Raw genomic sequence first — 22647 nt, forward strand, 5'->3', positions numbered from 1 at the left:
AAGACTTTTCAACAAACCTTTAAGTAATGTAATTGAAAACGTCATTGCAACGACATGAACACTTTTTTAGTCGATTTTAAAGCTCCTAATACTCAAAAGTACTTACTAGTTCATTAGAAATTACCTTCATGCTGAATTTGTTATCCCTTCATCTGATCTGACGGAATAGGCAAGAATTTACGGTCCCGTTTGTTAGCAAACGTAAATTTAGATGATGTAAGTTCCGTAACCAAATACGAAAGAAAATAATGTGAGCGGCAGAGCTCAAGGCTTTTGGATCAACTTTATATAAAACATGCTAATATCGATATGATCGGTTTAAATACCACGCATATTGAAAGATATTTTATCCTGAATAAAACAGTAAGAGTTTTAGTATCTTGACGCACACTGTTGGCCCTAAGTTCTCAGTTGTAGAAGACTTCGTCCATTCTACTCCTACTGCAAAGGTCGAAAACGATGCCTTCAGTGTCATAAGTCTTGGAATCACCCTTGCCAATAAGTCTTTTGGACTGAGCCAAAAAAATAAGCTTTAAGTTTCTCTCATGTTGAAATTTGTTTAACATGAATAATTGTCCAGGTTCTGGTATTTAATAAAAGCGACGGCTATGAGGATATCTTTCATGTATTCGGTAGAAAGATTTGTAAAGGATTTATGCTATGTATTTTTTGAGTTGGCATCAGCGAATTTCAGTTACTAAAAAGCACAAACAGAAAACATTTCTTACCTTAAAAACAATATATGGAAAATGAATCTTTGGGATAAATTGAAGGCATCTTGCAAAATTTCTTTTAATCGGCCATCAGTGAAAATTTATTTTAGACACTTTCCAACTATTTTCAAAACGCAGGAGAATTATTTTTCATATTTACGTTAGTAATGAATTTTCATTACATTTTTCTTTATATTTATAATACGATATAATATAATAAATAACTTTTAAAAGAACGGGAAAGGATTGCAACAGAGTTTACTTTTTTCTGCTTAAGCCAGCATTTGCACCACGTGTAAAATAGTGAAGACATCAACCCATAGAAATAACAAAAACTTATTCTAATTAGAATGTTGCGAACTAGATTTTCTATTGCAATTCTGTTTCTGTTTCTAAAAATATAAAATTTTCCAGAGGTGAATTTATTTTCTGAATTTATTTACTAAATTTATATTTAGACTTGTAACAATGCATTCTATGCATATGTGAATGAATAAGAGTGTTAAGGTATTCCTTAGAAACTCAAGTGAAGAATTTTTGCAATGTCAACTCTTCAACTTTCTGCCGTTTCTGTTTTAACCATACAAATTTCTGGCGCTAATTTGTAATTTTTCCATACCTTGGCTATATAAATATCAAACATGATCCAAATTGAACGACAATTACATTTTTTATACTTTTACAACTTGTTGCTACAGAGTAGTTACTTTTACTCTCACTTTTAAGAACGCCCTAATGCATATTTTAGCTTGCTCTGAACATATCCGCAGTGCGCAAAAATGGAAATCTAATACGATACGGAAACTGCGGTGCTAGGCTGCGTTTGAAAAGTTTTAGTGTGATGTACAGTGCGCATACACGTTTGGTGAATGCCGAAAGGGACAGCACACGATTTCTGCTTTATACCAGGAAATCCTGACAGGAACCACAACATTGAAGCATTCAATTGAAAGCACCACACATTTGAAATCACAGAAAAATGGGGTAGAGAGAAATTGAATTGCAATAGTGCACGTATGTATGTATGTGTGTGTGCAAACTTACTGACCGAATGCCGGTTGGGAATACGAATACGCAGGTGGAATATTATTCAGATCACGAGGAGAAACTCAATGAAAACGAAATTACAGGAGTGTTGATGCCACAAAAATACAAGACACTCGTATATGTGATTGTGAGTGGTCTGTGGTGTTGAGTTCACCTGAACATGTATGTACACGAGTGTATAATTAGATGCAAACAAAATAACACCGTTACTACAAGCACTGACTGATGAGCTGATTGGTAATTCGGACAGGTATTACCTAACATATAGATATAGATATTGATGCATGTATCAGAGGAGAGCGTACAAGCAAATTAGTAGAACTAAACAGAGTTTAGAACTTGAGTAAACTTTTCATAACATTGTCTGTACCAAAGTTGCTGGAATCAACATGTTTTCCTTACTGATGCTTGATCTAAGGGCATCCATCAATTTCAGTGTGTTTATGTGCAATGAGTAATGTAATTGGTGCTACAATTTTGAACAAACGATGCATTGCTACTAATCAATTAATGTATTACATATGATTGTAAACAATTCGTAAGAGAGATGAAGTCAAGACGTCTTGTGGATTGGTTGAAGTTAGAAACGGTTTGAAGTGACTGAAAATTTGGAAATTAATAAACAAAATGTAAATAATCTAAATAAAAGAAAAATAATTAAATGAACTGAATTAAAACCCGAGGTCGGGTAGTCCTTAAAAAGGGTAACTTCTAGATGAGAATCATAACTGACTCATACATTAGTGTCATTGTTACAATAATTAAGTATATCGAGTACATATATTGTTTTACTAGCCCCTTCATTGTTCTCTGTATGCGAGGGTTTCTTTTTGTATATCCGGATTGGAGAACTGAAAAAGTATTAATCATCAAAGATCTCTTATTCTTTTTAAAAATATTCTCCATTAACATCTAAACACTTTTTCATGCGTTTGAGCAGTTTGTCGAAGAAACTTTGCCACTCTGATTGAGGTGTCTAAAAAATATGCGATCTGAATGCATCAACTGCCCCTACAGGTGTCCAAAAACCTTAACCTTGAGTATATTTTGTACGCACAGGAATAAAAAGAAGTAATTCGTTGTCAAGTCAGGACTATACGGTGGATGATTCAGCAAATCGATGTTTTGAGAGCTCAAAAATGCTGTTGTTTCAGCCCGATATGTGAGAGCTGGCATTATCGTGGTGAAGAGTGACTCAAAATTGCTTGTTCTGAGTTATTCCAGTGTTATGATTACGACATGTCGACTTTTTCCAATCAAAAAAAAAACCGTAAAGAGACGGCTATTTAGTTTCGGGCTCATATCCGTAAATCCCCGATTTATCACCTGTCGCGTTGTCATAGACGTATTTGCATCTCCGTTATTATAACTTTTTTTTTCTTTCAACCGCACGACAAGAATGTTTTTTAAGCGATCGACTAATTATGTGGGATGAAAAGTGAAAATAAATGTTTACAATCAAATGTTCATGCAATATTGAATGAATGCTGGTCCCATAAATGTTTATAGTTGTCTCAATCTCACGATTCATTTCCTAATTTCATCACATTTCCAACTATTTGAAAAAAATGTAGCAAAATTTTCCCTGAAATTTTAATTTTTTTGTAAAAATGTCTGTAAAAATCCGATTTTCAGTTATTTTTTCCTTCATCCAAGTTTTAGGTTAAGGTTTTAACTAAAACACGCATTATTTCACTTTAGATGATTCTGTAAGGAATTATCATGCCCTAGTGAACGCATCTCTTTTCCGGGCCATCGGCAATGGCGTCGCAATGGCCGAATTTAAAATATTTTTTTCCAAATATTTCAGAATTTCCTTGCTAATAGTGTATGTGTAACAATAAAAAATTCTAAAAAAAAATATTTCATTTTTTATATCGGAAAATTTTTTTCAAAATAAGCTGTTTTTTAACCGAGAAAACCCATGTAATTAAAAAACCATAAAAAAAGTTGGGATGATACGGTAAAAATAAATCGAACGTTATATTTAGTGATGTGTACTTGGACCTTGCTTTTCACAAAGATGAAAGCGTCTACTACTAAGAACATATATTTCTTGTATTAGTCATGACACCAATCAAATAGCAAATATCATTAAATTTTATGAGGATTTTATGAATGACGAAAAATATTCTATAAAAAAATTAATGATTAATATTCTAATTTCTATCAAGCAGAAATTGAAAGTGACTCAACAAAATTGCTAATTTGTCAGTATGTACTCGTTTAGTATTTGCAGATGGTATGCTTCTTTTGAGGCGAAAAGCCACTCCCATAGAAACGAAAAATTCACTTGGTATTCACTTGGTGATCCAGTCAATATGGCAGATGCATAAGAACTTCCCAACTATGCTCCCGGATCTTCTGACGAGTTGCTTTCTTCAAACTAACTAATTGTTCACTGGTTTCAGTTAAGAGCTTGGCTGTAGGGGAACAGCTCATAGCAGAAACCTTCCCGGCCCTCAATCCTGGCTTGACCATCGGTTCAGCTCGATTTGACCAGTAATGTTTTTGCTTGAAGTTGTCGTAAGTGAGCCACTTTTCATCAGCAGTAATCATCCACTTCAGAAAATAGGTGGAACTTGTATGACGGTTGAAAATGCAAATACGCAATGATTTCAGTATATTAGAATGTCAGCATTGCTAACTGTAGATATTTAATGGAATCTCCGCGTGCAAAGTTAAATTAAAAGCAAACCTTTGACATGACTTAAGTGCCTACCAACGCCTACTCATCACACCTGCTCTAATTCCACTATTCATAGGTTACTATAACAAGCAATAGCAACATCAGAGAGACATGGCAGTTAAAGCAATCGTTTAGCATAGCGACCGCAAATGTATGTCAAACACTCGAATTTGTACACCCTAATCTGGCACAGCTGCAAACTAAGAAAACTACAGCTTACAATGCAGCTTAGTCGGCATATACACTAGTACATACATACATACATAGATTTGTGCTCGCTAGTTACAGTTAGCATTGTTAAGGACATTTAAATTAGGACATCTAGTGCAACCGGCTAAATCCTTGTGCAATAACTTAATACCACAGCTGAAAGGCCAAACTATACATAACAATACCTGTCGAAGATGGGAACCATTATTTACTGTTGCGAGGAGAGTCGCCTAATATTTATAATATCTCAGCAGAGTTCTAAGCCATTCAAATGTGTGCGTATATTTATTATCCTTTGTGTACCTCAGCGATGATTTTCTAATTTGGCCGAATTGACGTGAACCTCCCCCGATACAAAGTAATTTTCTATGGAAACCACAGATTATTAGCAACACACACGGTAGTTTCTAATTTGCAATGGTGGTTTTGCACTCAACCACAGCCGTACACACACACATGCAAATTGTTTTACACAATACAATTTTAAAGGAATGTCGGTATATCCCAGCAGTAAATGAGGAAAAAGGGTTATTTGCATTTAAGTGTATGCTAAAACTGCCAAAGAGTAAGGTAGAGAGTGTGAAGGATAACCATATAGCAACAAGTTGAAGACATAGTGCTGCTTTCTTATGAGTTAGGGGTATATCACAGTGTATAGGTATACATGTATAGTACAGTGACCGAGAGGGTGGAAGATCGGCGAGAATTCCTCCAGGGCCCGTAGTTGTTAGCGCGGCCAGATCCTCTGTAACAATTTTTTCTACCATAGTTGATGGATCAGGGAACCTACATCCTCCTGGGGCTTCGGTTTTTACAGTACGGCTTTGGGTATATAATATATAATAACCGTACCACTCGGACTGTCAACACCTATCTAGCCAAAATCACTTATTTCCGCAGTACAGAATAATGGAGTTATGATATATAACTTACAAACTACATTTTTACATACATGGCAGGGAGTTAGTGGTTTATAAAGAGATTAAATTCCTTGGCCTCACACTGTTTAAAGCCACCAAGGTACTCATGATATGCAGACGCCTAACCGGCAGTTCCTGGGGCTGCAAGCCAGGTATCATAAGATGGCTGTTACTCATGAACGTAAGGCAACGCAGTCTTCGGCAGGCCCTCAACTATCGAAGCTGCAAAGGCTCGCCTGTGTCTGCTCTTCAGGGGTAATGCGCACTTGCCCAACCGCAGTATTTGAAGTTATGCTGGAGCTCACACCGCTGCATCTAGTGATCAAACAGGTAGCAAAACATGCCATCCTGCTCAGAACAGCAGAGAGTTTTGGCAAAGGGAAGATAATGTCGTCTCAGCAAATGAAGACCTTAGGGGAAGACACAACACTAGCCCTCCTTCCAAAGGACGGCGTTATGAAGAGGGTTAACTTTGCAAAACAGGTTCAGAGTTACTCTCGGCAGTAAGGCGGAGTGTAAAAATTCCTAAGCTCGACCTACTACTGCCAATGGCAGCACTGACGACTCGAAAACTGCGGAAGGCATTGGAGCAGGCATTGCGGGACCGCCTACCAAACTATTCATACCAACGAGATGTTTTCTGAGCATCTTTGAAACAAAAGTTTTTGTTTTGTCGCGCTCTGTGGCAGCATCCAGAAGTTGCTCCGCACGGAGGAGAGAGTAGAGAGAGAACGTTATTAGCAGCGGGTTGCAAGAATGCGCCATGACAAGCTTTTTCCGAGAGGGTACAACCTTGCAAGGTTTAAGGAATTTCCCCCAAGACAAATTCCTCGTATCCTTGTTGCGCTTTATACAAGGCACTGCAGGCTCAGGAAGCACTTGTTCAACATGGGCAAAGTGTCTTGCGCAAACTGCCCGTTTTGCGATATGGAATAGGAAACTCCAGAACACTTGATTCTAGATTGCCCAGCAGGTTCAAGGCCCTAGGTTACATCTACTACGTGGTCAGGGATCACATTACCTCAGTCGCGTCCAGTAAGCTCCTGAAATTGTTCAGAGTGCTGGACCTTTGTGACCATATGTGATATAGGAGAGGACCCTATAGACCATAGGTTGCAGTGCAAAGCCTCAATTTTCTATCTATCTATCTATAATATCTAACATACATTAATCGACGACACAACTCTCTGGCAATCCATACACAGACGGAAGATTTAAACCAGACAACTACAACTCAGGCTGAGAATACTAAATGGCTTATACTTTTATGAAAGATGAACTTAAGCAACATGTAGCTACTTTTTAACCTGTGATGACTTCAACCTTACGGTTCGTCTATGTTAAGTTTCCTGTAATATTTATGGAAACCTCGACAATTTCGAAAATAACCAGGCCAATATCTACTTAATATGGACGGTGTAATTGTATACAGGGAATCTTGATTCAAGAGATGTGAGTATAATACAACACTTATCGCAGTGTATTATTTTGTTATCGAAACTGTCAAACATTCCCTTCGATAATCATCTAAAAACTCCCATCTTCAAAATTCTCTGTCAAATTTCACACTGGGATTTCATGCTTACATGACAGAACCACGTTTAACCACACAAGCGAGTGCAATCACACTGAAAGGATTATTTACTCGTAGTTACATGCGAATGCTTAGAGTCAACTGGACGAGGGTTTAATAGCTCTGTGCGGAGAGGCGGGCAGCAAACGACCACAGTTGCATTTTGCATGCTGTCACTTTGTTTGTTCCTTTTTTGCTTCTTTTCTTATTATAAGTTGCTGCTGCTTTTCTGCGTTTGTTGAGCATCCAAGCATTGTCCATTGATACTCGAACTCAAGTGCTGCTCCGAAGTATCTGTCATATAAGCGGCACTTATGCAGATGCAAATATTTATTCCTAATGCCATTGTAGAGACGGAGTTTGCTTTCATAGCAGATTTTCTCTCACAAAATGCAAAGTAAATAAATAACTGTGTATTTATTTTTCAAATAAGGACTACGCGCGTATCAATGTGTATTACGAGTTTGACAATATGGAAATCCTTGTGGATTTGGTCAATGACTTAAGCGCATTAAGGAGATGCGGTGTGTGCGCTAAGACGACATATCAATGAACTGCGGTTACAATACATACTACAAGAATGTAGTATGGAAGTATTTATTTTAGGAAAAAAACACACGCCACAAAGTCCTTGCCACATCACACATATTGCTAAATACAGACATACATATATGTTTTTAATATTTACTGTCAATAGAAATGTGTTTGTGTAGTTTTTACATACATAATTATTTGACAGGAGACTTACCACAGAAATAAATATTTAATATGCATTTAAAAACCTTTTTTTTTTTTAATTTTTGTTACTTAGTGTGGCACACTCATTACTATTACAGACAACATTTGCGAAATTTTACGTGAGCTAAGAGGGTTGAAGGGAAAGACCAGGTATTCTGTAATGATCTGGCTATACTTGGCATCTCCAATTGGTGCCAAACAGCGAAAGAACGACTGAAACGCTGTTATAATCTCGGCTATATGTAACTGCGTAAGCGGTGTCAACGCCAATAAAGAAGAAGAAGGAGAAGATGGTTGAAGGGTAATTGGTATCTGGAGAATAATTTTTAAATCTTCCTTGGTTTGAAAAGGAAATATTCACGGATATGATAATATGCGGTTACGATTTTAAGAGTGAATATAATTATTATGATTAAGAACAAGAGGATAAAATGATACGACGGCAGGGCATGTGGTTGATACTTCTTCTCTGTAGGGACAATTATTTACATTTTTTGAAATTCGATTTTTATTATGGCAAAATCTACCGATAACTCGACTCCTCATTGTAAAATTAAAAGCAAAATCGATTTATATTTTACTTAAATATCGACACTATATATATATATGTGAGAATATTTTACGAAAATTGTAAGTTGGAAATGGTTTTCGAAATATGTCCATATTAATATTGTATGATACATATATATGTTTGATATACGTATAATATTATAGTTTAATGCCGAAAATATGTTAATTTTGTGAGCTTTTCTGTATCACATAGACTATGTACATAAAATGTGATTTTCGTTAGTCTAACAAACCGTATGTCGAATATGTTTACAAATATGGGAGTTGTGCGAAGTATGCTAAAAAATAATGAGAATTTTCGTTTATTAATATTTATCATATTTATATTTTCTATATTTACAAAACTGCTTAAAGCATTTTATGAAGTATACCTGAGATATATCAAGTGAGATCGGGATCAAGGGAAGACATTTTTTTTTTTTTCAAAACAAATCAATGATTGTTAAAGTACCTAAAATTGTGTAAATGTACTATAATTATTTGTATATATTTATTAAAAAAATCCTTTAACAAATAAGAAAGAATGCGACTTTTTTTACTTTCACCTCCTCAAAGATTTTCTTCCATTTTTCTACGATAGCGAGTTAAGTTACCAATACGACAGAAGGCAGTACAGTGAAATTCCCCAATACGGACAATCCTCATAACCGTATAGCCCTCATATACCGACAAGTATCATCAACACAAGGTTTTCGTTAATATTTTCACACAAAAGAACTTCCTATGTATAATCGGACATGAGTACGTTCTAATAACCAGACACGGACACTACTTTAGTAATATAATGATATCTAAGCGACCACTGGCGTGACCAGCCTTTCTATTCGGTTAATAGAAATGTCCGCTCAATAGGTTGCTATTCATTCATTCATTCTTGGCTGTAGGAATATATATTAAACACTTGACACACACAACTTGACTGTATATTGTACGTATCTTTTAAAGTCTATCAATAGCTTTATACAAGGATATCAATGTTTTTTTTATAATATTATTGGAATAATATTATTTTATTTTTGTGAATGCCTCCAATGACAAATTACAGTAACTTGCGATTTTAAAACCGCAAATCTTAAAATAAAATATAATAGTTTTTTCGAACATGTAAAGCATGCACCTGGGTAAGAAATGCTTTATTAAAATGTCATTTGTTGCAGTTGAAGGCTTTTCGTCACCAAAGAAAAAGGTACAACGAATTTACATGCCTCAAAAAACATTTTATCCTATAATGCTTAGCGTATGGAAGACAGCTTTTATACTGGTTCCTGTGCTTATGTGGTACATAAAGCTTAAACTCCAAAAACTCAGATCAAAAAGATCACACAGTCCAAATAACTGTTATCGTGGTTGCAGCGCTGTGTTAAAACTATGACAATAAAGCGTAGAATTGATTCGCCACTGTATTGAGGGATAGCGAAGTTCTTTGGAAAATTTCCATACTCTCAGATACATTTACTCCATGCAATCAAGATTTGCCGAAAAGTATGTGTATCGCTTTGCCCTCCCTACCAACGTGTAAGTAAAATTCAACTTGTAAAAGTTTTTCGAAAGTTCAAAAGTGAGCAAATTACCGAGTGATTACGCATTTGTGTGCATTTGCTGGCAACCAAATAAAAATTTGAAAAGTGCCAAAACTTTCCGAAGTGAAAGAAAACTTTATATGCCAACGCACAAATGCATAAAGTAAATAAATATCTAGTTTAGGTTAAGTGTTACACTACTTGGGGGCAAGTGAGTTAGTAATTTAATATAAGAATTCTCAATATTTTAGTGAAGGAAGGGGAATGTATTTTAAATTTACTATTTTCATGAAAATATTGAACAGATTTGACAGCTTTTTGTGGAACTATTTCATAAGTGAATTTTAGAAGAATGAATTAATTAAGTATTATAATTTATAAACCTCCCGACTTTTGTTGAAAATTTATTTTATATTAGTAAATACTCAACGCTTCTTTAAACTATATGAGTTTTTTCTGAAGAAAAAAAGTATTTCGCCATCTCTTGCCTTTTCCATTTATTTTGGCTTTCCAGTGTTGACGCAAAAACCATTTCAGTGTTTGACAGCTGTCAGAAATCAATACCGTTCATTACAAACATGTAAATTGTTTATTAAAATATTTCACTGCAATAACAGCTGCTGGCTAATGCTTGACGGGGCTTGTAAAAATATTAAGTGAAGCTGTCACTGATTACATTTTAATGAATTTGTAAGAACGCAATTTTGGGCACTTGGAAGTGATTTGGCAATGAAAATTTTAAATAACTCAAGTTTCAATGTAATAGGTAATCAAACAGAATTTTTATGGTAATCAGGGAAATAAGACAAGAAAAAGTTATTTAAAACTTCTTTTAGAACATCAACAAAAATTTGTTGTAGAACTTATTAAACTTATTTAGAACTTATAACAACTTCTTTTAGAAAATCTGCAAATATTCTTTCCATAACTTAAAAATTTCAATGCTTTTACCCTGTCCAAAGAAATCATAAAGAAATTCATGCACTTACCTGAAAGTTAATGCTAACTCGTGTGTCACGAGCTGTAGGTAGATATTTCGCGTATATACGAGGAGCGACTACCTGCAAAAGAGGATACTGGTTATTCTAAGAAGGATTAAAACTTAGTGATGGTTAGAATTGAAATACCTAAAACCAACATATGCTTTACTTTGTATAGAAAAATTATATGTTTATGAATATAATTAATTTTTTTGCGACATCTTCGATTCACTACTTTTTTACGCCCTATCCTTGAGCGGTGTTCTCTTTGTCAAAAAGGGTTTACAGCAGAGTAACAATACATACGGTTGCACTCAATACAAGAGAGAGTGTAAGTGTATAGCTGAGTAAAATCGCATAACCGCTTGTTATTCTCTCTATTTGTGATCATACTACAACATTTTCATTATGTTAGTTCTTTGTTCGATTCGCCGCTCACCAAGTTTTGATAAATCAAATACATTAATAACTCGAACTTGGTATATTAAGTTTCCCAAAAAGTGCGAAACATGCAAAAGAAAACGCCAAATATCCTAAAAAGTATATAATCGCATCATCACCTAAAATGCAAAACAACGTAACATCACTTTTTATAACAGGGGACGGAAAAACCATATAATAAAATGCACTCACTTTCAAACAAAATTTGAGTTTTAGGTATAAAATGGTTATATCTGACAATGGAAGGTGAAAATTTAATGCTACATTTAGTGAATCGTATAAAATAAAAACTCAATTTCGATTTTTTTGATGACGCGTTATTTTGCATTTTACGTGATGAATTGAATTGTCTTGAAAAGTTTAATGGACCCAATTAACATCTGCGATTCTTTGCTGAAATGAAATCGAACCATTTCTGCAGTGAAAGGTAACAGAAAACGAAAATTGGATCAAATACGACAATAATGTGCGAAAAAGATCATGGTCCAAGTGTCGAAATGCCAGGATTGGCGCTTTGAAAGGTTATGCTGAGTGTTTGGTGGGATTGGAAAGGAATCATCCACTATGAGCTGCTCCAGCCTGGTCGAACGATTGATTCTACATTTTACTGTCAACAACTGATGAGATTGAAGCAAGCAATCGAAAAAACGGCCAGAACTGATCAACAGAAAGGGCTTCGTCTTCCATCAGGACAACGCTAGACCACACACATCTTTGATGACTCGGCAAAAACTGGGAGAGCTTGGCTGGGAAGTTTTGATGCATCCACCATATAGCCCTGACCTTGCACCATCGGACTACCATTTGTTTCGGTCAATGCAGAACTCCCTTAATGAAGTAAAGTTGGCTTCAAGAGAAGCCTGTGAAAATTACTTGTCGCAGTTTTTCACCGAGAAACCAGAAAAGTTTTACACTGATGGAATAATGTCTCTAGTGGAAAAAAAGCAAAAGGTGGTTGACCAAAATTGTACATTTGGTTCATTTAAAATTCATTTAAAAAAAAAAAATAAAATAAATTGAATTTTGATTAGAAATACGAAAAGACTTTTTGGACTACCCAATATTTATGCAGAAAATAAATCTATAAAGTTAAGTTTTTATATTTTATGAGAAAGCACTCAAACACACAAAGGAACTCCCACTCTTATACCAATTCAGCTTTCTAACCCAAAATGACCACCATAGAAGACAATCCGTAGTAATGCACAACGCAATTACCTCATACAAGTTATAATTATAATATTAATTAATTGTAATTCCCGCATCGAATTCAATTAGCATTTTTCGAGAGAAACTATAACGGCGATGGTGTGAGTAATTAATGTGTTCTCTGTCCACGTTCAGCTATAAGCTCTTCCCCACATGAGAGGCGCAAGGTCATATGCTCTTGTGCGGGCTTATATAACCGTTATGTATGCATACACTACATCAGTACCCCGTATAAATGTGTGCACAGCTCCTTTCAGCCATACTTCCTTTAGGGCAATAATTTTGGCACTCATTCCGTTTCCTCTTCAACCCAATACAGTACAAACGAACATTTATTTCGAACATTTCGGCGCTTATAATTAATTAAGCTTCCATGGGGAAACGTTGACCGCTTTTTGCGCAGCACTTCCCGAAGCGTTTGTGCTTTTGCTCTGTTATTTTCGTAGTTTCTATTAAAGTCCCTACTGGGGAATTTTAGTTTAATTAAATTAAATGAAATACTATATTTTATCATTTTTATTTTCGCCACTTGCAGCGAAATATAGCCAATTTACAGTTAAATGGAATCAGTTGTGTGCTAACGACATAATGTAAAAACTATTGAAGAGATGATATCATGCAATAAAAGCAAGGAATTGCATGCAACAAAAAGGATGTGCAATTAAAGAAGTAATTGGCTTAATAGTAGAAGAAGGATTTTGTATTGTAGTAGTGAATAAGTCAACGAAAATAAATGTTTCATTATTTCAGTTACAAACTTTTCTTAGATGATAGCCAGACTAGGTTTACAAAAGATCGTAGTTTGGTATATTCTTCAGTCATGGTCTCGATATAAATGCAAATTCTTTTATTTTTTATGAAAAATGCTTTGAAAGAGACTTGTGACAAAAAGAAGTGCTCTACAATTTAGTAGAGAGTAAAGAGTTTCGTCAGATCCGATAAAGGAATATGACTTTTTTTACAGTAAGAAACGTACTTCCACCATCGGCTAAGTATTACTTCGTGGGAGGGACAGGACATATAAGGGGTTACATTGGTTTCAAAAAATTGTTTTTTTTTCTTTATTGTCTTATTAAATTCTACAACTTCTCTAGAATGTCGTCCTAAATTTTCAAGTTTATCCGTGTAAAATTTTCGGAGATAGAGTCTTGAGAACTTGTGCGTTCGAGGCTAGCTAGGCTAAGTACGCCGTCTTTAATTGGTTTTCCTCGAAACAGTTTTTGAAGTCAGTTGGCAAGATTTCTTGAAAACTACTCAACCGATCTTTACGAAATTTTACACAAGGTTTTGAGATATCATTATTAAAGATTTGGATGAAGGATTTTTTCATTCCATTACAACTATTTAGAAAAAATTTAGCGAAATTTCCCTAAAATTTTAATTTTTTTGTAAAAATGTCTGCCAAAAATAAAATTTTCAGTTTTTCCCTTCGCCCAGGTTCTAAGTTGAGGTTTTAACTAAAACACGTATTTTTTCACTTTAGATGATCCTGTAAGGAGTTATGCTGCCAACGCGGGTGTTTTTTCCAAGGGTCACAGAATATCAGAATTTGTAACAATATAAATACTTATTAAATATTTTATTTTTTATATGAGAAAAAAATGTATTTTTACCCGAGGAAACCCAAGTAACCCCTTAAGTCCCCTCTATTTTGCGTACTGACGGACGCCTAATCTGTTGTAAAGTCTTAGTTTTGCTAACAGCTTTCCATTTCTCAGTCGACTGACGCAAGAGTGTCATTAAATTATCGACCGTAAAACTATCATCGATCGGTTTTAAGTTGTTCCCTTGTATTTGGAAAGCGAGGGCAATAAAATAATAGTCTTCAGAGTCTTTTATTTACTCTGTACACGTCGGACACTTCGAACTAATGTCATTGGAATGGAATTTTTAAAGCACTCATATCCACTAAGTATTTAGGTCAGATGGAAATCCAGATCCCTATGTCGTCTGTCTATCTACGAGTGAATGTCCGAAAAAGGTCAACATCGTCCAGCACTCTTTGGATGAGGATTGCCACCGCTGCTGCCACAGTTTGATGCTCTTGCTCCTCTCCTCTGTCTTTGCAGATAATGATGGAATATGACTTCTCCTGCAACATCTGTCTTTTAGACGAATTTCATATATTATATTTGTAATATATTTGAAAATTCAAATTTACTATTTTGAAATGTATTTTTAATATATCATACCAGTTTTAACATGAGCAGAAGAAAGTGACAAGTTAATTATGAATGATTTCTAAATTTAAGGAGTTTTCATTGCTGAAAAGAAATTTTTAATCGAAAAAATATAAGATTGCCAATCCAATGATCTATCTTCGCGCTCAAGTTTCGGGTCTATTTTTCACTATGGATTGAAAAATGGTTCATCATTTATTTGCAAAAATGATTCTATTCCATTAATTAATTATGTAAATTGGACATAAAAAACAAATCTTGTTTTCAAAAATCTTCCTTTGAGGAGTCCTTGAATGCATTACTGGCGGTGAGGCGTACTTGATCCTTTCGCTGTAGATTTCAGTTTTAGAACCTTAAAACCAAAAAATGTGTATTTTTCCACAGTTATGACAAGACACAAGCTTTTCTGAATATTTGAGAATCTGACGAAATGACAGAACTTTTAAAGAAATAAATTCTTATTGAAGGTCGAAAAATTGATCTTAATCATATTTTTATCGAAACTGACCGTTTGAGAAATTTAATTTTGATTAAAACTCTAAAATGAATAAAGTTTTAACTATTTTCAGTTATCTCAATGATGACTTGAAGTGCCAAGCTTAGGTAGATGGTACAAATAACTGTGTCACAAACTCTGGAGAGACTGATTTGTAGTTTTCTTTCGAATCACTATTACAAAATGGACACGACTTAGTATAACAAAACTTCTTTAGATTGGGGATTATTAAATGTAGGGTCATATCATATGCCTTCTACATGGTACAATCTAGATTGATTATACGAAATTTAAAGATTTGCATTTATGACTGCTGATAGATTATAGTATCAAAAGAATTGAATTTCAAATATGTTATTATTGTAGTTCTAGGAATCTTGTGGCAATGAATTTGCAGATCAGAAATAATTTAATAATGTAGAAGAAAATGGTAAACTCAAAGCGCTCGATGCCGCTACACATCTATATTTTTATTTTTTGTCCTTATCGAAACCCTTATGTGGTTATTATTAATTTTTCGAATACTAATTTGAAAATACCCAGAAAACATACGGACGACGAATACTTTTGGCATCAACATTGGATCAAGTCTTGGAACTAAAAGAAAATATAAATAACAACATCGATGATATATCGCAATAAAGACAACAGAGCTGATGTTGGAGAAGTAAAATTTACTTTCTCTAAAAAGTACATAATAAATTAAGTGCTATAAATTAAATAAGGAGAAACGAAAAAAAAATATTTCAAATAAAAATATTTGTAAAAACAGATTTCGCATAAAACATAAATTATTTGTGTAAAGAAAAAATTTTAATTCATATATATTGTAACACTTAAAACCAAACAAAAGTAATATACATATATACATTAAATCTAATATATTTAAAATATATTTGGTCTTGTCAGTTACTTCCAGTCAGCAATAGTCCAAAATCACAGCATAAAAAGGCACATTGAGGTAGTTTTAAAATCCTTTAAGATCAGTCATCTTACGTCAGTCTTCTTTTCATTCATCCGCGTGCTCACCGCCTGTGAGACAACAACGATTCCGCGCCGGGCGGAGTCGCGTGTTCACAGTTCGGTCGAAATGATGGCGCGTGTGACGCCACAAACCGGCACTACCGCAGCTAGTGGAACACTAGGCGCGGTGTGCTTGCCCTTTTTGGGATGTACACGATAACGTTTCGGCGCACTGACACATTCAAAATTCTGCAGTTCGGTATAAGCAGGATGATCATCTGGACTAAATTGGCCGGCAATGGCTTCGGGTATGGCGGTGACATTGCCAAATGAGTAGGCTGGTGCGTCCTGTAGATATTGGCGCCACAGGCAATAAGTATCCGAGGGCGGCGCAATGTTGACATAACTCACTTCGCTGCTGCACGAAGACAAGTCGCGGCGTGTACAAAATGGCGACGAAGTTTTCGGCATTAATTGCACATTCTCGCGCATCATTAAGATCTCCATTTTTAAATTCGAAACGGGTAGACTGCCACTGTGCTCGGATGAGGTGACACTGTCACTATCACTATCACTCTGACTCTGTTTACAAGTACTGCTCATATCACTTGATGGACTCATGTCCTTTGTGTGTAATAGGAGATCATTATAACTGAAACTGCTGCAACTGCTATCCAAATCATCAGTGGAGCCGGTGAAGTAGCCAATTGAATGTTCCGTTATGCGTTTATGTTGCACTGGTGGCGATGTCTCTTGTTGTTGCTTTTGTTTGTCGCTGAGCGTTAGGCGCGCCAGCGCTTTCGGCATGTCCTTGCGGCAGAGCTTCAAGAAAGCTGGGCGCTTTTGTTGAACTTGTTTCTTTTTGGTCGGTGTGGAGCAGCTTCTTGGTGGGGGTGGCGTGCTGCAACTGCTCCACGTACTCGCACTGCTATAACGTTCCGATGTATTGCTGCTGCTACTGCTGTGCTCCGTAGAGAGAGTGCTGGCGGTACAGTCGACGCGGCTGCTAAAGTTACGTTTATGCGGTGTTGAGCGGACGGGCATACCTTTGCCATAACTACTGTCGCTGGTGTCGTATGAAAAATTGCTCGCTGTGCAACCCATTTTGTTAAAGCCAATATGTTGAAATTGCAAAAAACTAAATTCTCTTCCTGAATGCGTGTGCTACTCATGCGCTGCTCGTTTGATAATGACTGACCTACGCAGTGGTACGGGTATTTATACCTTCAAGTCACAGTCTTGAGACAGCCGTGCGTTCAACTACCTGCGCGTGGTAATGTGTGAGCAAGCGATGCGCTTGACGGCGTTGACAGCCGCGTCGCATAGGTTGCGCGAAATCGTTTCTTACCTGCTTACGACGCTAACTGTCAAGGCGGTTTCATGGAAAAGCAAATAGCGTTAACCTTGGAATTTTCGCTTTTCCGCTTATTTTGGCAAAATTTACATTTTCCTAAATTGCGTTTACATTGTTAAGGTGGGCATTGTTGTTGGTAGCTCTATTGTCTGCGACAACCCATCGGACGCATAGTGTGCGTGCTAATTCAAGGTACCATATACGGCTCCGTGGTATATCCCTTGCAGCTGTATGTCGCCGCGTTTAACGTTTCGTGGATTTAGTCGCAGCAGGTAGCGACTGTTTCCTTAGTTACTGTAACTATTTGTTGGCACCTTTTCGTTTGCGCAGACAGACATTGCTTGCTCTTTCCTATTAACCTGGCCTAAGCCGCTCGCTGCGCGTTGTTGCTGTTGCATGCTAATACTTCAAAAGCATCTTTCAGCTAACGCTCATGTTAACATGTTTCTTATTCAAAATATAATTTTTTTCCCGACTATACATTGTATTTGTAGATGACCATGCATTTTGTAGAGTGCTTCGTACTTTGATCCTTTGGTCCTTTGGCTGGTTCGACCACAAAAATAGTATTTGGCACACTAATCACGGTTCACATTGTTCGTATGCATATGCTAATTTCTTTCGCAATATCCACAATTCTTCTCGAAAATTATGTAAACAATTTGATTGGACTTTAATGAGTTTCCAATATGCACGGAGACGGTCAGAGGGGCTTGCTAATTTCAATACAATATATAGACGAGTCTATGCATTACGGTTTCTTTGTTTTGTATTCTATAATACTTTGTATTATTTGTCTTCTTTTTCATTTATTAAAAGTTGCGATTTAAAAGAAAGCGTTTTTAAGGGTTAGACCATAAGGGTAAGAAAATTCGAGAAATAAAAAGAAATTGGTTAACAATTATTTCATCAAACACTCTTTATCAAAATTTGAGCAATTGACATTTTTGGGTTATCAATATTATTTATATATATACTTTAAATCGTTCTAGAAGTAATATCAATAGATCTTGAGTAGAATGTTTCAATCAAGAAAAATGTGTTCTCAATACTTCTCAAGCATTTCGAAACAATATCAAATATCTCGGATCCTTAAGTTATAAAAACTCCTTTAGGAAAGATCCGTATTTATATAGTACTCAGTCATATCCTAGTCTAAACCTTCTAGAATACATTCATACATACATTCTCCTCGGTTTATCCCTCAAGTTTTCCAATATAGAAAAATTAGTAGCTGGAAAAATAAGGAAAGAGAGAGAAAACCAACGATAGCCGTCAGCCGTCAAATATGATGGATATACTGTTTGTAACGTTCCGAAATCGAAGACAAAAAGCTGAAAAACATTTTCCATCCATTTATTCAGACACGAAAAAATGGCAGCAAAACTGAAAGAAAAACGAAGAATCTGAGATCTTACAAAAAATACTTCAGGGTCTCAGTGTACATTCCTCTGTTGAATACAATCGGCAAAGATTTAAAGACGAGCTTTTCTAGAGAAGTGGTGGATGGATTTCAACTGAGTTTGCTGCTTCCAGAAAAGGTATCTACTTTGAAAACCAAAGAAATGGAAAATTTTATTGACTGCTCAAAGGTGGACTTGATCACTGGCATTGGGAAGAGAAACAAAAGTCAAAAGATAACAAGTTATGGACTACTGCATTGGAAGTGTTGAAGAACTGCGATGTAGACCTATGTATTTCCCATAATTAAAAATTTTCTTTGCACATTCCGCACACTTCTTGTGACGAATGCGAGCTCTGAACGCTCTCTTTCGACACATCGCCACATGAAAACGTAGCTGACAACGGAGATGCTTCAAGATAGATTGATCGGCCCGGCGTTGCTGCACACGCATCATCGCATTGAAATCACTGCAGAAGGAGTTCTCGAAAGATTTTAAAAACTTGGCCCACATCGCTATATTTTCTATTCAATACATGAACTGACATTGCAATAAAGTATGACATCCGTCCTTCTACGATTTATAATGAGTTTTCCAATGTAGAAGAATTTGATATTAGAAGGTCAAAAATTGTTTTTCATAAAAAAGTGATTTTTTAATGACCTGCTTGTTTGTCAAAAATAGCAATTTTTAGTAGACATTCGATCATTATCTGTATTCATTATTATTATTATTATTATTATTATTATTATTATTATTATTATTATTATTATTGGCAATAATAAATTTCGCTGGTTTTTGGATTCTAGAAAATTCTAAAAGAAAAAAACCGAAACCGTTTTGCGGAGGTTTTCTCCTACAGATCGTTTATAAAACAAGGGAATCGAACATTTTTCGAATTTTATTTATTAAATACGCTCAAGGAGCCACATTAAGCGAAATTGGTGCCTACCTTTTTGGCATTATGGGAAGTAATGCTTGATGCTCGCAGTTGTATTTAAATTATTGTAACATATCTTACAATTGTAAGAAATATACTGGAAATTATATAACTATATAGCGCAAGCGCGAAAACGAGAACACTCAGAAACTCTAAAACGTGAACAAGGCACAAGAAAGCTCTGAAACATAACCAAAATGGAGAACTATTACTCAAAATGGAGAAATCCCTTTATCATTGATTTCTCGATATGCACTCAAAATTAAAGAAAGCTAGTTTTTTCACTAGTGATGAATGGCTTCAAAAGTTTAAAAAATATTCGGCATTCGAATTCAGCTCTATATTTGCAATTTTGAAAGGGCGGCCCAGGTGTAAAGTCGTAAAAGGGGTGAACTATATTTTTGTGTTGCCCAAACGCCTTTGAATATCATATATTTAAAATCTTAGCAATAGAGAATCTGCCTTAAGAACTTTCAGTGTTTCAGCAAGTACAAAAGCTCAAAATCCATCTGGTTAACGTCGGCTATATTCAAAGAATGGTTTCTCGAATCATCCCTTTAGTATTTTGTCAAAACTTTTCTAGATTTTGGTGTTTTTAACTTAAAAAACTTGCCAATTAAAGATCTTTTCTTAATTTTCATTGCTCCTACAAATCTATATGAAGCAGAACAGGCAGCAGAAAATGGGAAAATTTTCATAATGTTTATGTCATCAAGCGTTATTCCCCTCATTTAACTGATAGATCAGAAAGCTATAAAAATCACGAAGGTGCAATACAGCAGCCTAGTTTATACTAGCTATTTGTAATGCATGTGACGATATTGGACAAGATTACGAATCATATAAAGACTTCTTTCAGAGGCATCGGAGGAAATCAGACCAAATGAAGAAGTCTAAACTTTCAACAAATCGCTACAGTGGACAATTCATGAAGGACTTTGAATGTACTGTGCCCGCTAAAGGAAAAAGCTGTATTTCAAATATTACAAAAACAGAAAGAACGAAAAAATATAAACTATATTAAATATTTGGTAGTCCGAAAAGTATTTTCGTATTTCTAATCAATTTTTAACTTATTTTTTTATATTTATAATAATAAATAAATAAACAAATATGTACAATGTACACGACTGCAACGACATCTATTGAAAATACGAAAATACTTTTTCGACTACCCAATATAGCTGTTTTTTAGCCAACATTTTTCTCAAACTTACATTTTCTATCATATTTCTTGAGTAAAAATTAATATGTATACAAAACAACAATAAAATGTGAATTTACGTGTGTAAAAATATATTATATTCTACTTCTCGGATATTCGAAAACTTGAACATTTCGCAATGTGAACTGCCTTGGTTTTAATTAGTTCAGTTTTTCAAGTAGTTGTGCTAGAAAAATTGCAATTCTTCTTGTTTAGAAATACTTTTTTTTTAGTGAACACATTTTTTTGCTTAAACTCTTTTCCGCGACTTTTATGCCACAAATCCGCTATGAGCGTTAACTTCTGCCATAAAGGTGCCACACCCAGCCGCTACCGTTCCGTTATGCGGATGTACATAAAAGGATTTTCCATATATCTTACGAAATAATTAGCAGAGTCAATTGACATATGGCAGTTTAGCGGATGGACAATGCAGAGCACATCCCACGCAAAAATCCCAGCCTTTTTCTATAGACTACTGGCGGTTCAAAAGAAAAGAGAGAAATTTTTCGCGAACATAAAAATGCGTATGAAAATTCGTTAACTAAATGCCGACGGCGTTGATAAAGGTAATGCAATGTTAATATATGAAGAGGTGCGCAGCAACATACATATAAAGAAGTGCATGTGTGTATGTCTCTGCAGTGCCTTCAATTATCGAAAGGCAACACCGCTTTCGGGCAATTCAGTTCAAGGCCGCCATTTGTTTGCTTTGTGCATTTGTCAGCACAAAACAAAATGTTATTTGTAAAAAGAAAATATTTAATTTATGGCACTTGAATGCCAGCAAGAAATGTGCTTACATTCCGAAGTGTGTGTACTTATGTCAGTACAACGGTACATACATACATTTTCAGGAATGTACTTTCAAGTATCAACACAAAGTGATGCTCACTTGTGTTTGGAGCGAATAGCTAAATGGTGTGTATGTGTGTACAATATGTATTTTGGAATAGTTTGTAGTTCAAGTGAATCGCTTGCTTACAAATGAAATGTAAACATGGAAGCCATTTACATGCCAAACCAGTCGAAAGTGTGAAAATGTGTCCCATTATTGCAGCAATTTCCGTTGGCTCACTTAAGCGCCTGAACAGGCCATGCAGCTCCAGTTTGGCGAACGCGCCAATTTGCAGCTTCCGGTTACTTAGTACTATTTACTTTCGGTCGTCTGCATAGCGAATGCGACAAAGGAATTTTCAAGTATCTACGCGCAGTGCAGTTAGTTGCAAGTTTATTGGCAAACTATGTCGGGTTGAACAATATTGAAATGCGCCGCACGCGCTTGAAAATGGGTGAATATGCGACGTGTGCGGTGCTTGCGTGACATTTTGTGGCGCGAAATCATTTGGCTAAGTGGGGCACGATCTCGGTGGATTTATCGGTGGCGCATAGTGTTGGTAGTTAATATAAAAAATGCCCACTAATTTCTTATATGTGTGTTGGTTATACCAAAGAGTGGAATCCTACCAATTTCATATGCAAAATCGGTAACTTATT

General features: G+C 35.5%; 2 protein-coding genes across 2 annotated transcripts in view; one reads left to right on the top strand and one right to left on the bottom strand.

Annotated features, from left to right (window-relative positions):
• LOC115065799 (uncharacterized) overlaps window positions 1–22647 on the top strand; it is a 216590-nt gene that overhangs the window by 121439 nt on the left and 72504 nt on the right. The window lies entirely within an intron of this gene.
• LOC105234277 (uncharacterized) lies at window positions 16056–18496 on the bottom strand. The gene has a single exon (XM_011216575.4). The coding sequence runs from the start codon at window positions 17351–17353 to the stop codon at window positions 16361–16363; it is 993 nt and encodes a 330-aa protein (XP_011214877.4). The 5' UTR covers window positions 17354–18496; the 3' UTR covers window positions 16056–16360.

This window comes from Bactrocera dorsalis, chromosome 4 (genome assembly GCF_023373825.1).
Source record: "Bactrocera dorsalis isolate Fly_Bdor chromosome 4, ASM2337382v1, whole genome shotgun sequence".
Lineage (NCBI taxonomy): Eukaryota > Metazoa > Arthropoda > Insecta > Diptera > Tephritidae > Bactrocera > Bactrocera dorsalis.

Coding starts and splice junctions, on each gene's coding strand:
- LOC105234277 (XM_011216575.4), bottom strand. CDS start 17,353: ATGGGTTGCACAGCGAGCAATTTTTCATACGACACCAGCGACAGTAGT.